Source organism: Dermochelys coriacea, chromosome 11, assembly GCF_009764565.3.
Source record: "Dermochelys coriacea isolate rDerCor1 chromosome 11, rDerCor1.pri.v4, whole genome shotgun sequence".
Lineage (NCBI taxonomy): Eukaryota > Metazoa > Chordata > Testudines > Dermochelyidae > Dermochelys > Dermochelys coriacea.
In genome coordinates this window covers 74,146,265-74,163,857 of record NC_050078.2, presented here as the reverse complement: position 1 = coordinate 74,163,857, position 17,593 = coordinate 74,146,265, and the positions used below count along the sequence as shown (strand labels likewise).

The following is a 17,593-nucleotide window of genomic DNA, read 5'->3' as shown; positions in this document are numbered from 1 at the left end:
TCAGCTAAGGGTCCACTGAGCTGTGGCCTTAGCTCTACCATGTATTGATCTGTAGAGATGCTGTACCCAAGGCAGGCCCTTTCGAAGTTTTCTAAGAAGGCCTCAGTATCATCGCCTGCCTTGAAGGTGGGGAACTTTCTGGGATTGGAAGTGGTACCTGGAGAAGGACTGCTAGGGTTTGTTGGTATATTCTGCTGAGCCTTTGCCTTCTTCTTCTCCAGTGCATGCTTCCCCTCTTCTTCCTTCTCCTCCTCCACATGCTTCCTCTCTTTTTCCTTCTCCTCCAGTTCTTTGGCCCTTGCCTCCATTTCTTTGTCCTTGGCCTCCATTGCTCTCCTGTGGGCAGCCACTTGGTGTTGTTCTGCCTCTTTCGCTGCCTCCATTTCTCTCTGCATGAGTTCTATCTGTCTTTCATGTTCCTTTTGTTTTTCCTCAGCCTCAAATCTGGTTAATTCCAGCTTTTGTTGAACTGTGGAATCGGTCATCGTAACCTCTCTAACTTTACACCCGAGAGAGTTAGACAGAAAACCAAAAAAACAAAAACCAAAAAAAGGGGCTTGTAAAATTTTGCTGTGCTGAATATAATACCTATATTCTCTGATAGTGATTGTCAACCTACAGAGAAATCCTAAAAAAAAATAAAAAATAAAAAAATAAAAACAAAAAAACAAAAAAACCCCCCAACACCTTTGGCTCCAGGCAAAAAGGCAGAAAACCCCTCTAGTTGCTCTTAGGGTAAAAAACAAAAAAAAACAAACAAACAAACGTCAGGTCTGTGAAGACTGGTGAATTTACCTGCAGGAGGTTAACTATCCTGCCTTTAGGTAGAGAAAACTCCAGCTCACAAAAGGCAATTCCCTTTTGTCTCTGCTCTGGCCCCAAAGCAGAGGAAAAAAAAAAACTGTTTTCAGTTTAACCTGCTTTCCAGCAGCCCAAAGGAAAAAAAAAAATTCCCTTTTCAAATTTGTGCTTCTGGTTCAAAAAAATCTCAAAATGATTTCAAGTTGATCCCACCACTCTGCCACCATGTCAAAGTTCCTTCCCCACTCTGAACTCTAGGGTACAGATGTGGGGACCTGCATGAAAACCTCCTAAGCTTACTTTTACCAGCTTAGGTAACTTCACCAAGGTACAAACTATTTTACCCTTTGCCCTTGGACTTCCACTGCCACCACCAAACATCCAGGTTTACTGGGAAAACATTGTTTGGAAACGTCTTTCCCCCCAAAATCCTCACCAAAACCTTGCACCCCCGTGCCTGGGGAAGGCTTGATAAAAATCCTCACCAATTTCCATAGGTGACCACAGACCCAAACTCTTGGATCTTAAGAACAATGAAAAAAGCATTCAGTTTCTTACAAGAAGAATTTTACAAGTGAAAGGATTTTTTCCTCTGGCCAGGAGGGATTTTAAAGGTGTTTACCATTCCCTTTATATTTATGACAGAAGTATAAAGGCTACTCAAATCATTTTTAGTTTTTAGATTTGGTCTTTTACTCTTCTACAGTAGTTTATAAGCAATGAAGTTTGAATGTTTTTCCCTTTAAAATGATTGTCTCTTTCAATTTACATGCCAATGACACTGAAGCAGCAGTTTTCTTTAAAGAGCACCTTCAGCCACCCAAACATGTACTTTTGTGAATCTACAGTGGTAATTCGTTAACTGAGGCCGCCAGCATAGGGAGAACATTACGCTGTATGCTTATGTAAGAGCTACAAAACTTGAGGCAGGACAATTTTTAGTGATGAAACAGCAAATTTTTGTTTGTTTTTAAAAGGATAATCTAAACATTGAGAACAAAGGACTTTCATCATATACCTATATGAAAAGGCAAAAAGTCATCTTCCTCATAATGAAATAGTATCCTCCAACATTGGTATGCATTTGAACTAAGAGCACAAGATTAAGGGCAGACAATCTACAATGCTTAAAGGATATAATCCCTTGAGAGGGTATTATTTATCACTGACCATTTTAAATCAATATTTAGAAAAAAATGCAAAGATCTGCTCTACAGATTATTTTAGGGTAGTTCTCTGGCCTGAGTTATACAGGAAGTCAGACTGGATGATCACAATGGTCCCGCCTGATCTTGGAATCTATGACACTATGAATAAGAGGATGAAATTCAGAAAGGAAAAATATCAAGAAAAATTTGCCCAGGGATCTACTTGCCTATGGAATAGTCTCCCAAGGGAACTGGACCAATTCACCATTTAAATCTAGACTGGCAAAAAACACTAGTAAATTTACCCAAGGGCAATCCTGCACATGAAAGGAGAGGGACTAGCTGATCTGTTAGAGTGTTTCCAGCTCTAGAGTTGGTTCACAGATAGCAAAATCAGTGCAAATGGCTAATGTAATTTCAAAAATAAACTGAGGTATTAAACGAAATTTGTGCCCACGCTTAACTGAATTAGGGGGCAAGTTCCCTGGCGTGGTTTGTATTTGCCAGCATGTGCATTCAGAGAGTCACAAAACTGCAGCCCCTGCTCTTTATCATGCAAGTGTTCCAATGCTGTTCTCTTCCCTCAACTCTCTTGCACCTATAGATATTATCCCACCACGCTTGGAGTAAGTAGTGCTATATCTCCCTTTCCGAAAACTGACAGAGCCTGGAACCAGCCCTCCATACTCAGGCAGAACTCCCACTGAAGTCAGTGAGAGCACTGCCAGAGTAGCAAGGGCACCAAGAGGATCAAAGTTAGTCAGCAAAGCAGCCAATCCCCTGCTCCTATCTCAGCATGTGCACACTGGATCTCTTTTCGGAAAAATGGAACATCCAGGCAGTTAATTGGATGTCAGGTACTCTTTGCACTAGTATCAATACCTACCACACTACTGAAGAGCTTAATGTAGATATTCACTGACAATCTAGCCTAAGAAAGAAGGATCGCATTGACAGATTATTTCAGTAAGGTCTTTTCTCTTCTGATTCTATCTCTATTAATCCAATTAAACAGAAACCTTTTAAAAAATGTCCTGAACCAGCAATCTTCTAAAATCTTTGAATAATTGAGTGTGAAAGAAACAAAACTGGCAATACTCTAAAACCTAGATTAGGATTAATTAAGGCTCTTTATCTAGGATTATTTATTGGAAAAACAGTATTGATTTAGTGACTGTGTTCCTGTCAACCATCCAAGTTGGCATAATTGCATTTCTTCCCCTACATTCCCTTTAGCCTCCTTGTTGGTTGCTCTCCCTGAACAACAGAGATCTGAAAACAGAAATGGAAGTGCAGCACGCAAAGGCCTAACAGGGCTTCTCCCCCTCCCCCAAATCTTTAAGATTGGCTGCATTATAATTTAACAGCAACACATCTCAGCAAGCTTTTGTTTGCCATCACCTCCCCACAAAGGGGATAGTGAAAGATACAGGGTAGCTAACTGCACATTGCAGGGCTTTGGAGCGAAGCCCAGAGCTGGAGCACAGAGCAGTGAAGCTGCAGGTTTTTGCCAGGAGCTGGAGCACAGAAAATCTTGACTGCTCCTCTGCTCCAATTTTTGTTTGTTTGTTTGTTTTTTCATTTTGAATCCCAAATGAATGATATTTAGCAAGAAAATCCTAAAGGTGCCAAAAAGTTTCAGATTGCATAACAATTGATATTAACATCTACTTTACCACTTTACATAATATGTCACAGTTCTTCTCACTTCGTCCGAAATCAAGATTTAATGTACAGATTCAAAATTACAAAGTTTTTGGAGATATGTTTTATTAAAAAAATCAGATAATTATCAGACATCAGGCAACACTGCAGACTGCTCCTACCCTTGTGCCAAGGTTAGGCGAGTAAGTACTCGGGTAGATTAGTTAGATAGTTAAATTAGTATGTGTTGATACTTCTTTTGTAAGGGTTGATCAACGAGACACGCTGAGTGCTGCAATTACGGAAAAGTGTGAAGCAAGACGCAACATTTAAGAGATCACGAACATTTATATTGCAAAAAAAATAATGCTTTTGTTTACTGATGTATTAAGATATCGCAAAAGATATTAACCACTTGAGCTCATTTCTCACACGGGCTCCCATTACTGATACATTTGTTCATTTGTACATGCTCCCGTATCACTCTGGCGGACTTATTTTATATGTCGTCTGTTCGACGGTCTTTTGGTAGCATTGTTTGTCATTTTAAATTTACTGAAAAAGTCGTGTGCAGCAGGCATATAAATACACAGTAAACATTTTTGCATAAATTAGGAGTAATTTTTGTGATATATCCAGAGTGATTGGAAAATGTCCAACACAACTTTGGGGGTGAATCCTTAGGTCATTTTAAGAAAAAACATTTCTGTGAACACATGTCCTAAAATTCTTCCTAAGGGAGCTACAGTCCCTTCAAGGAGGTGATGAAAAGTTAATTTCTGATTAATATCTCAAAAACGTTTTAATATAAAGTAATGAATTATGTCCGTGTCTTAGCGTTAGTATGTGCCACCATATTACATTATCGAAAATTATTTAAATCATACGCATCCCGAACTGGTGGTTGGTCATTTTTATTTCATATTTCAAGAAAGGCTTGTTGTCGACTGCCCCTGGCTACGAGTGGTAATATTATGTTCCATAATCAGTTGTTAATTTTTGATTATTTATTATTACTTTTAAAATTTATGGTTCTAAAGTTGAAAAATACGTAATAAGTATCATCATTATCATTCCAAGCATCTAAGCAGATAAAAATTTTTAAACAGTTTCCTCGGAAGCGGTTAATTATACAAAATGAATTAAGATGCATGTTTTAGCATTAAATCATATTCCAGGGTCACATCTGTTAAATAGTCGAAGAGTTAAAAAATATTAAATAAAATTGGGCCAGTCCCCCCAGTTCACGATGCCTGCAGTTTAAATAATTTTATTTGAATGACGTTGTATGATAGAACGTTGGAAATAAACTTTAATGGGAAAGCAGATTCAAATTGCAAGCAGAGTCCTTTTAGTAAAGAGAGCAAATTTTTGGAAATACGTTTTTCTTTCATCAGGCTGGAAACATTATACAAGATAGAACCTGTTAATTGCTCTATCTTGTATAATCTATTCAGGCTGATGAAGCAAAAACATACTTCCAAAAATTTGCACTCTTTACTAAGGACTGTGCTTGCAATTTGAATCTGCTTTCCCGTTAAAGTTTATTTTCAACCTTGTAATGTGTAGCCTCATTACTTCCCAACAATGTTGTAGAACAGTGATAGCATGTACTAATGCTTCAACAGATACCAAATTTCATTGCTATATCTATATTAAAGCGTTTTTGAGATATTAAAAACTTGGAAAATATTTCGAATATTTTACCGCAAAATTTCATAAGGAAAATGAACTTATAATTTATAAATTTATAACCATTTATAAATACAAATTTATATTATGTATATTAAAAATACTTACTTCATTAAAACTGCAAGAAACACGTTAAAATATTAAAATATACTTTAATAATAATTTTGTGTAAAAAGAAAATGGGATCATTTTTGTCCAGAAAATCCAAAATAAATTCCAAGTACCTTAAGTGGTTAAGATATCACAAGCTGGTACATTATAAAAAAAATGTAAAGCTTTTGTTCATTGCTTTTCGAAGATCATAACAAGAAACATTTTGATGCGGTAGCAGCACAAGAAGATTTGGCCATGGCTTCAACAAGAAAAAAAAAAAAAAAAAAAAAAAAAATTCAAATCTGCCCCCCATGATTGATAGCCGATTTATGGAAAAGGATCTCAATGATGTCTTTACTTTTGAATTTGAAAAACCCAAATTTGGGCTTTTGGGAAAAGCAAAGAAGAAGAAATCGGCAACGTGCAAGGTGGAAAAGGAACTGAATGGCGAGCTCAAACCATGTAGCTTCAAGACAAGTGAGGCAAGTGCCATGAAAAGTTTCAATCTTTGGCGGCATGTAAAACATAGCCATCCTGAAAATTATGTGGCTCTGGTTACAAAAAAGGACCAGGAAGATGAGGCAAAACAGAAAGCTGACGCGGCTAAACAATGTTCATCTGGCTCTTTGAAAATTCCTGGAGAAAAGATTTTTTGCGGAGCTTCATCTGAAGAGAAACCCAAAATTGAGCAAACAAAACTTGACTCAGATTTGAAGTCCTCAAAGGTTACAGTCACCATGGATGCCAATACTTTCTATGAAGGGCTGATGGAAATGGTTTGCTTGAGTTCAACACTGATCACTATCTTCAGGCTAAATAACAAAGGATTCCAAAAAATTGCACATGAAATGGGTCAGCCACTTGGTGTTTCGATGGAGCATGATGTGGTTCATCATTTAGTTGTCAGCACAGCTGAGTCTGGTCGCGAAGAGCTCAAGAAAGCTTTGGAGCAAAAATTGTGCTACCTGAAAATGGATGCAGCAATCCGTGAAAACAGAAATTTCCTTGCAATCAATGCTCAGTACTACGAAGAAGGAAAAGTTAAAGCTGTGGTAAAAATCTTGGACATAATCGACACTGAAGGGCATCACAATTCTTCGTACGTGAAAAGTCAAGTAAAAGCTATTTTAGAAAAATGTGGGATCAGTGAAATGCAAGTGCTGAGCATCTGCATTGACAATGCAGCAAACATGACATGTGCCATCAAAAATTTCAGCGAGGACAATGACATCATTTCTACCTCTGAGAACAGAGATGTGGACAGAACTGAAGCTATTTTACCTGGGAAGGAACTAAAGGAATGGATGAAATGAAACTCAACATGGATGCTGCTCCGCAATGGGTTAATGACCCTTGCCTCATACTTCCAACATGGCTTCTTCATGAGGACAACTCAAAAGTCCAACTGATGAGGTATGGTATTCACACTCTTCAGTTAGCAATCCAGACTGAAGAACATACGAAGAAATTTCTGGCAAAAATTCGACAAGTCGTTGTCAAACTACAAACCCAAAGTATTCGAAGTGTTCTGCTTGATCTAAATGGGGTAGCTCAATCATTGGATACTGTGACTCGCTGGGGTTCAACATTTGCAATGATTGATCAGCTTCTCATTTTTCAATCTTACTGTGAACAAGGGGCTGCTGCTGGAACAAGAGAACTCAAGTTAACAAAAGCTGAATGGTCCAAAGTGAAAAATCTGTGAGACCTCTTGGCAAAGCCAAACCAAAACAATAGTGAATCTTCAAGCTGTCGATCTAACCCTTGGAGTTTTAATGAAGGAATGGCGAAAACTGTCAAAATTCTTGCAAGAAAATGGTGGACAAATTGCAGAAGGAATTCTATCCTCCATGCAGAAACGCGATGAGAAGCTTTTTGACAATATTCATTTCCTTGCTGGAGTTTATGTTGACCCACGGTATCGGATTCTTCTTACCTCAAGGAAAATACCAAAGGCAAAGGAAGGGCTCCTTGATATTGCTCAACAACTCAAAAAACAAAATCTATTGCTACATTTGAACTTGGCGAAAGAAGGTGAAGAAAAAGAAAATGAAAAGGAGTCATCAACAATCGACAATCAGCTATCCACACTGCATTCAGGCTGCCTGTAGAATTGCTTCGAGCATGCCAACAACTCAAGCTAATATAGAGCGACTGTTTTCGGCTTTGAAGTTCATTTTAAATGATTTGCGGCAGGTTCTGAAAGACGACTTGATTGCTGCAATAATTTTTTACAGAATGAATTATGAATGATTCTAGTTTGTATCATTGTTGGTGACACTTAAATTGTTTTAAAAGTCTGGATAAAAATAATGTTTTTTTCAAAATTACAGTTTGCACTTTATTTAGTTAAAAATTAATTTGAGTCAGAGCGGAGTTGGAACGGAGCTGGAGCAGTCACTATTGGTTCCGGAGCAGAGCAATTAAAAAATTTGATTGTTCCAAATCCCTGGCACATTGCAGCATTTGTTTTTTTTAAATCTTTACGCTCTCATCTTGGTACAGTTACTGATTGGAGACAAGAGTAATTCCACTGATATTACTTGCACATCAAACAATTTCCTACAGCTCAAAAAGCCACAGTTCATGGCAAAACTCTTATATTATGAAATAAACAGAATTCTGTGGTTTGGGGATTGATAAATTGGATACAGAGCCTTTATCTGTGGGTCTCTGGCTGAATCTAGCTCAAATTGGTATTAACCAAAAAGCCACCACCATCTGATATCCGGCTTACTAAAAGTTGGTGGTCCCAGACCAGATTAGTGGCAACCATCCTCTCATTGTTTACCTCTGACAGACAATGTATAAAACTACGTCTTGGTGCAAATATGCAATTTTTTTTTAAAGTAAAAAAGACAATGAAAGTTTCTCCTTACTGGCAACATTGAATAGGATTAGGTTTACTTACTAAAGCCTCAAGTGATGGAAACTAACATCATCTTGTTCCAGCCAAGGTCCCTTATCAAACTTCAGATACTCAATATCTTCCATTACCTGAAAGAGAGGCATACGATACAATTACAAGAGTTTATCAAAATGTATATCCTCAGTCAAGAAAAATAAAAGTCAGTCAAGCAAACAATACATGCAATTAAACAACAAAGCCATCCCGATAGGCAATTTGCTATTACCTTCCAACAGTAATGCAAAACGTTAGTAACAATTACATGTTCAGAACACCCCACAGGCAGTGACCAGAGTCCTTGAGGAACTCTTGCTGAGTTCACTTACTGATGCTTTACATCCCCATGGAGGGATAGGTGGGGAATACTTAGGGTGGTGGTAGGGACTTTGTGCTGCTCTCAAAACACTCCAAAGTGACTGCCTATGATATTGACTAGATGCACACATAGTCCAGACTGCAGCTGTTATACAGAGGCATCCCTTAGGGGAGGATCTATTAATGGAGAGTCTCTACATCCCAGTAAGAAGGAGAAGATAGAAGATTATAAAATACAGGTAGGATCTGATGAGAAACAGTCAAACGAAAAAGAGGCCCATTCAATTACATTATGTAATGGCAGACAGCTAAAAAGTGACAAGTTTTTAAAGTGCTTATATACCAATGCCGGAAGTCTAAATAATAAGATGGGAGAACTAGAGTGCCTTATATTAAATGAGATATTGATATCACAGGCATCACAGAAACTTGGCAGAATGAGAATAATCAATGGGATATATTTTGTACCCTGGTATTACTGTATCAGAAGGACAAAACATGTCGTGCTGATGGGAGAAAAATATGTTATATGTGAAAAAAAGTATAGAATCAAATAAAGTAAAAATCTTAAATGAACCAAACTATACCATAGAATCTCTATGGATAGTAATTCCATGCTCGAATAAGAAGAGCATAGCAGTAAGGATACATTATCGACCACCTGACCAGGATGGTGATAGTGATCGTGAAATGCTCAGGGAGATTAGAGAGGCTATAAAAAGAAAGAACTCAGTAATAATTGGGGATTTCAACTATCCCCACACAGACTGGGTATATGTCCCCTCAGGATGGGATGCAGACAAAGTTTCTTGACACCTTAAATGACTGCTTTAATGGAGCAGCTAGTCCTGGAACCCACAAGAGGAAAGGCAATTCTTGATTTAGTGTTAAGTGGAGCACAGGATCTGGTCCAAGAGGTGAATATAGCTGGACCGCTTGGTAATAGTGACCATAATATAATCAAATGTAACATCCCTGTGGCAGGGAAAACACCACAGCAGCCCAACACTGTAGCACTTAATTTCAAAAAGGGGGACTACACAAAAATGAGGAAGTTAGTTAAACAGAGAATGTTGTGAAGGACAAACTTTAACAGGATTCAAAAAAGAACTAGATACATTCATGGAGGATAGGTCCATCAATGGCTATTAGCCAGGATGGCCAGAGTTGGTGTCCCTAGCTGGTGTTTGCCAGAAGCTGGGAATGGGCGACTGGGGATGGATCACATGATGATTACCTGTTCTGTTCATTCCCTCTGGGGTACCTGACATTGGCCAGTGTCGGAAGACAGGATACTGGGCTAGATGGACCTTTAGTCTGACACAGTATGGTCATTCTTATATTCTTATGAGGTAGGGATTAACAGCAGGGAAAAATTGGGAGGATGTAGTGAAAAGGGTAGTTCCTAACAGGTCTTCCAGGAAAACCCTTTAGATCAGTGGCTCTCAACTTTCTAGATTACTGTACCCCTTTCAGGAATCTGATTTGTCTTGCGTACCCCCAAGTTTCACCTCACTTAAAAAGTACTTGCTTATAAAATTACAGAAGGAAGGATAGCTTCTCCTCACCTCCCTCTCTGGCTTATGATGAAAATGGCTCAGTAGATGGTGACCCTTGTCTCTAGAGAGAGAAGGGTTACGTGGAGGGTCACAGTGAGCCTCTGAGGCTAGTGAAATCCGCCAGGAAATGCGGGACGCACAGAGACAAGGACAAAGCTTTGTCACAACATCGACCACTTTCTTAATCATATCTTGCATGTCTACAGCAACCGTGTATCAAAGACCTCAATATGCATTAATACACAGATGAATTAAGCCTCCTAACACTTGTGAGTGCCAGGGAAGTTATACAATCCCTATTTTCTAGAAAGGGAAACAGACAGAAAGGTTAACATTACAGCAGCCACACACACCTGTAGTTGTACAACTATGAAACATCTGATTTGGGTACTATACAGACTTGTAACTCAACAAAGAGCAAGCCAGTAGCAAATCTAGGAATAGCATCAAGACTAGAATAGAAAAGAAGGAGCTACAAGTCCTAAATCCGCACAGTACTTAAACTGGATGTTTCACATCAATACCGCCACATTGAGTGTGGCGGCTGCAGTATCTGAATATAATACAGTGAAATACAGATCAGAGGTGCTGCACAGATTATGTATCCATCTATAAATGCACAAATTAAGGCCCAATCCTGCAAACACTTAAACTGGTACATAACTTTTTTTATGCACCGAAGGAGTCAAATGGAGACCAGAGACTGCTCACTTGTGAGTGTCTGCAGGATTGAAGCCTATTTAAACAGCAGTTTGGATATATCATTCAAAAGTTAAAAAAACAAAATGTGAGTGTTTATTTTCTTAAATTAGGTAGAGGATTAATGTTAACTCTTAAGAACTATTTCTTACACCACAATGTCAGACTGCCAATTGTAAAGACTCAGTAATCAGATACATAAATAAGATTCGATCTTAGAAGGTATGCAAAGAACTTTCTTTAAAAAAAAAAACAAAACAATTTATGCACAAGTTCTAAGCAAGCTTTCAATGACAGCTATTACACATCTTTATCTCTACAATAATTATTTTGACAATTATTTAATAACCACCGACATAACCACCACAAATCATTGCTTATAAATGTCTGTTCTGGGGAAATGATTAACATGCTCCATCATCATATGCACACTGTAACAACCAGCCCTGTTTGTAATTTGAAATCAAGCTGCCTGACAAGTCCCTCAACCAACCACTTAAATGAGATTTTCTTAATTAGCCTTTGCTTATTCAAAAGGGATTCAAGGAGACACTAAGACTTCATTTATGGTACCAAAACCTACAGTGTTAGGGAATCTGGTTACAACACGGTAGTAACCAACACACATCTGTATTACCAACATAAAATGGACTAAAATGTGCAGCAAAGTATAGTAACAGGGATAATTAAGCCCAAGGCTTTCACACAACTCAGTAATCCAGTTGAACAGTCCAGATTCTTCTACACCAGCGGTTCTCAATTAGCACATAGCTGCGTGCTAAAAAAAATTCAAAATTTGCCACTCTGATCTGAAAGAGAGGGAGGCCCAGTTGAGGGGAAGACAGCGTCTGGCAGCCTGCTGGAGCGCTCCTGCCACCAGGGGGTTGGTGAGTGCAGCAGGGGGGTAGGGTGCAGGAGCGTGGGTCTCTGGGCAGGTTTTGGGGAGAGGGGTGTTCTGGGCAGTGAAGGGGTGGGAGGAACTGAGAACTAGGGGTTTGTGATGGTGCTGCAACACTCCCAGGTTTTACGCTGCTCGGCCTCACGGCTCCGCTCTTGGTCCCTCTGTGGAGGGTCTCTGGGCGGGAGATGCTGGGCATAGGGGAGTGTGTGGAGTTTTGAGGGGGACGCTGTGGATCTCAACCTGTGGCCTACAATGATAAATAGGTTGAGAACCACTGCTCTACACTCAACTGTGTTGAGCATGACCATGGAGATAACTGGGTTCCCCAACCCAAGATTTTAATAGAGTTGGCAGGACATAAATAATGCCAGTTTGCTCATCCCATCAAAACTAATCAATAAGAAAGGGGAGATTGGACCAAATTATTAGACTTTACTGTCTGGATTAAACAGTTAAACACACATCACCTGGGATGAGGTTTCATTTTACACTTTTTTCATGAGATGCAGCTAAAACATAGGCTGCAACACCTGCGAATTAGACAGATCTACCAACTGGAAGTAGGTGTTACATCACATTCCTCCCATTCTCTGCCTTGTACTGCTCCTGGTCAAAATACAGACCCATCTCATTGGGCAATTCAGAAAGTGAATTATAAAAATAGTAACTAACATGAATTAATAGGAATTACAGAGATGATTCCAACAGAAATTGGGTGGCACGAAGACTTTCCTGCTGCCTGACAGAGGCTATTCGGCTACAGTTCACAATTTGTTTTCTCTGGAGACTCCAAAAGCAATTGAATTCAGGATTTCCATGGTTCTTTTGTACTCTGATGTGGCATTGTGTCATTATCGGTGAGCAAGGCACAGTGACAGCAGGTGACCTTCAACAAAGATTTTAAAGCTGTTTAACATTGAAAAGCAAAAATCCTAGTATAACAACTTCACAAAGGTAGCAATAAGGTAGCTAGGTCAGGAGCCTCTTTTGCTATTAACTGCCGATCTACATTTAAATATCTTCAGTTAAGCGTCTCGTTGCAGACCAGGTGGAGAAGAGGAACTCAAGATCATTGTATGGGGAAGTAAGAACCAGCAGCATGGTATTAGTATACTAACCTGAATGCTATAAAAATCACTCCCAAGGCAAATGTAGGTGTGCTGCCCTTCATAGAAAAGCACTCTAAAATTACCACACAGCACTGAAAAACAATGCTTTTATTACAGTTAAGATTACACAGTCTGCAAAGTTATATAAAAGATTTGTGGATAAGCTATTTTCATAGCTAAAACAAAATCAGTTTGGCATCCCCCCAGTTGTACAGAGGTGGAAAATAGATGTATACTTGGATCTGAGTGCTGCACTGAATTCAAATGTACATCCCATTATATCCAGGTTCTTATAGCCCACTCCCACAAAAATGCATCACTTCTCATTAAAAATAAAATCAGAGTAATGAACTGCTCCAACATGAATTCACAGTGTTAAATTTCTGTTCATGTTTTCAGCCTTATCAAGAGGCAGAACTCTGAAAATTACAAAGCTACAACTTTGCTTTGGTGTCTGATTGCTCAGCAACCACGTAAAGCTGAAATTCACATCTCCCGCACATCTTTGAAGTATGCTGTCACCATTAGAAAGTCTCCAATCTCTTATGAGGCTTCGTTTTTGATCAGAACAAGACATAGCAAAATGGAATATTATGGCTGAAACTGCCCATGTTAACTACTTAACCCTTTTGTTTAACCATTTCTGGACTGGTCCTCAAATGTGTTTATTTACACATTGATCACCAAATGGAAGGTGGGCTTTCCATAGCAGCAGGAAATCCATGAAAGTTATGAGATGTCTGAATTCTTCTACTTTTAGGGATGTGTCTATATTGCACCTGGGATGGTACTTCCCAGCATGGGTAGACAAAAATATGCGAGCTCTATTTGACCTAGAGTGCTAAAAATAGGAATGTGGCCACAGGAGCTTGGGTTCACCACCCAAATACACATGCAGCGGATCAGGCAGGTTTGTACTCAGGTAGTTGGCACAAGCCACTGTGGCCACACGACTATTCTTAGTGAATTAGCTCAAGCGGAGTTGGAGAGTGTCTGTCTACCCATGTTGGGAAACACAACCTCAGATGATGCACAGACCTACCCTAAAGGTGAAGGAGCCAAATCCTTTTCACATGATGGCAGAAACTGTATTATTAACATGTATGTTTATGCACAGCTGTTGCCAACAGAAATTTAAGCACATTTTCTAAGACCAATATACATCCCTATGTCTAATTTATAAAATGTTGATAAAAAAACCTCCCACTCCACACTTGCCATGGAAACCTGGATAGAACATTCTCCATACCCATGCATCAACAGAGCTGTTCCTGAGAAAGTTTCATCCATAGCAAAGTCTGGGTTTAACTAGGAGGATTACTTTGCTAGTAGATCCCTGAACCAATTAGGTCCCCATCTCCCTCTGTAAATCCTCTCTTCCCAACCCTCCTGTGATAGTGCCCCCCATAAGGCTTTATGGAAATATGCTTATGAATGTATATATGACTTAACTAGAATATGTTTTATGCTACATATGCCATGTAACATATCTCTGTAAAGGTTATGATCTACTGAATCTATTAATCCTATTTCTATGCACATATTTTTGTACATGAAGTCATGAATACTGGCTGTATACTTGCTTGATTTCTAAGTAGCCTTAGTAGAGCATTTGGTCAGCTTCTTGAGAAAGGAATGTGCAAATTAAGTGCCCAATCAAAAAACACTTAAAGGTCAATGAAACTTGTAATGCTCCAATCCACATAAGAAGTCTACCTGCTACCATTCAAGGTAAGCAATGGCTGCTGCCTGAAAAAACTGAGTCATGCATGGACATGTGACTTGTCCATGTGACTCCAAAATTCCATCTTGGAGCTGGACTTTACATAGGAGAGAGGAGGGGGTCTCTACCCACAAGAGAAAGTCTATTTAAGCCCGTGGAAGACCACTCCATTTTGTCTTCAGCTTGCTCAATATATAGCCTCTCCAGCCCCAAGGATACCTGAAAGAAACTGGAGCAAAGGACAGTTACTAAGAGGGGGTGTGAGTGATTGCTGGACCCAGACTAGAAGGAGACTAGTCTGTAAAAGAAAACTGACTGGGTGAGGTTTTTATCTGTATTCAGTTTTCTTAGACAGACTTGTGTGTTTTTTATTTTGCTTGGTAATTCACTTTGTTCTGTCTGTTACTACTTGGAACCACTTAAATACTACTTTCTGTATTTAATAAAATCACTTTACTTATTAATTAACACAGAGTATGTATTAATACTGGGGGGGAGGAAACAGCTGTGCATCTCTCTCTCTATCAGTGTTATAGAGGGTGAACAATTTATGAGTTTACCCTGTATAAGCTTTATACAGGGAAAAACGGATTTATTTGGGGTTTAGACACCACTGGAAGTTGGGCATCTGAGTGTTGGAGAACGGAACACTTCTTAAGTTGCTTTCAGTTAAGTCTGCAGCTTTGGGGCACGTGGTTCAGACCCTGGGTCTGTGTTGGAGCAGACTGGCGTGTCTGGCCCAGCAAGACAGGGTGCTGAAGTCCCATGCTGGCAGGGAAAGCAGGGGCAGAAGTAGTCTTGGCACAACAGCTACTGTTCCAACCCGTCACACCTCCTACTTCAGCAGTAAGCAACATGCTACCATGCAGGGGTCTGCGTCTCATCTCTTGAGCTATGCAATCAGCCCTGGGAAGGATTCTTTGCCCCTCTCTTTCTCTAGCAGATGAAAGGAGGTAAGTTAGACAAGCTCCTGATGAAGAAAAAAGGTCCCCATAATATCAAGCCTTCAAAGCAAGACGCGTGGGGAGAATGGGGTTCAATTAAATTGGCAAAAAAAAAAAAAAAAGATATGGGTGATGTAGATGTTAGGAGCTGTGCAGAACCTTATCACTTGTATAAAATTTGATAATACTTTAACAGGCTGTGTACTGAAAATGAAAGATCATCATTTGATGAGGGATCAAATCTACTACAAACTGGTCCAAAGCTATATAAGGCAGTAGGCAGGCTTTAGAAACTAGCCGCAACTGTAGAAACAAACCAACAAACAAGAGGTGAAAGGCCTTAATTATCCCATTATCAATCCGCTACAATCTTCTCTGAATTCTCCTCACACTGTGACCAAGTGGATTGCATTTTTCCAGAATAAAGACACATACAGAATCAATCCCAGGCTAATCGAATTGGATACTGTAAACTGGCCTATTATCCTGCAGTTTGGTTAATTCTCCCCACGCCTACACTGGTCTGCACCAATCCATTTGGAGAGAAGAACTGCAATTCACAGATACCATATGCAGCTGTCAATACAGATCAAGTGACTGGCCTTTTAGCAGTCTCAACATTTGTGGTTGCATGACTACCTTCCAGCAGTTGGCCCTTACAGTTATCACAAACATTTTTCTCAGATCAAAGAAACTGTGGGATTGTAAAAGGAATCAAACTTTAGATCCACTCGTAGTTGTCTAGCAAAGAAATAAAATAACTTGATATTCCTTTTAACTTAAGTCTTGGAACTAGTTTCTTTTAAGAGTGGATTATTTTATGTTGCTGTTACTCTAAAATACATGACTAAATTGCAAATCCAAGATCAAGTACAAAAGATGGCCAGAACAATGCATTTCAAAAAACAGATTTCCCTAATCAAAGCTTAATGATATCAACTCAATGCAGCAAGCTCTTTTACCTTCTCTACATCCTGCGCCGCACTCGCTGTGTACTGCAAAACCTCAGAGGTCTCACTGCAAAGAAAATAAATAATATTAAAGTTACTGGATATAGCTACTTTGCCTTCCAGAAAAAAAAAAAGACCCCAATTATTCATGCTGAAATGAAATTAAGATGTAATACATCAAGATAAACAGAATAATTTCAAATTAAGATTTTTTTGTGGAAGAGTTATTTGGAGGAGCTGTTGCAGTAGAACACACTTTGTATTGCTCAATGTTTCTTCCCTGCAATGAAAGTGTTTAAAATTCCCAATGTCAGAATTAACTGAAAACTATCTAAATACAGCTGAATCTAAGAGTTTGCTAATATGAGACGTCTTAATTATGCACTTCTGCTCCTATTCAATTCATACAACTGCTCTCTAAACTCTTAGCAGCTGTTTGACCCAAAAATTCAGTGAGAGAGAGTCTTGCATTTTACTATAAGCATTACATTTGTGGATTATTTCTGGAGAGGATTAAATTGTTTATCTTTATTTACCAGGATAGAAGGTAACAAAATGACATTAAACCGGGGTCCATACTTATGGATGGAAAAACGCCCACAAAACAGATTGTAAGCACCCTGGCGCAAGGACATCTTTCTGCGTTTGTACAGAACCTAGCACAATCGGGTCTGGGGCCTAACTGGAGCGTCTAGGCACTACCGCAATACAAGTAACAAACTTCATTGCATTCACTCCTGTGATTCACAAAACACTTTTGGCAGTGCTATAACTGCATGCTTGTCCCGCCATAGTTCCTGCCAAGTAAACCACTGTTTAAAAGACAACCCTTTGCTTTTTAGAGGAGCAAATAGCAATCTTGGACCCTTTTATGTTCCTTCTAGGTTTTTTTAAAGATGGAAGTTCACAGCCTCAGCAATTTTAAGTACAGCATTTTATTTAATTTGCAGCTAAAAAAAAGTTCTGAGAAACATCACCTTTTGCTTAGCAGAACAACCTGCAAGTCCAAAGCTGAAGTAAAACCTGTCAATCTGAAGCCTACTGCTGGCAGCAGTCACGTTACCAGCAAGTGACAATTCAGGACAGCAGCAGCATGGAGGCCAAAAC

At 39.2% G+C, this 17,593-nt stretch overlaps 1 protein-coding gene across 2 annotated transcripts in view; it reads right to left on the bottom strand.

Annotated features, from left to right (window-relative positions):
• NDUFA10 (NADH:ubiquinone oxidoreductase subunit A10) overlaps positions 1-17,593 on the bottom strand; it is an 83,369-nt gene that overhangs the window by 35,909 nt on the left and 29,867 nt on the right. For both annotated transcript variants that reach the window (XM_038422020.2, XM_043505756.1), the window contains 2 exons: positions 16,499-16,553; positions 8,290-8,375 (listed from right to left, as the gene is read on the bottom strand). In XM_038422020.2, coding sequence (XP_038277948.2) covers positions 8,290-8,375; positions 16,499-16,553 — 141 coding nt within the window. The remainder of the gene's footprint in view (positions 1-8,289; positions 8,376-16,498; positions 16,554-17,593) is intronic.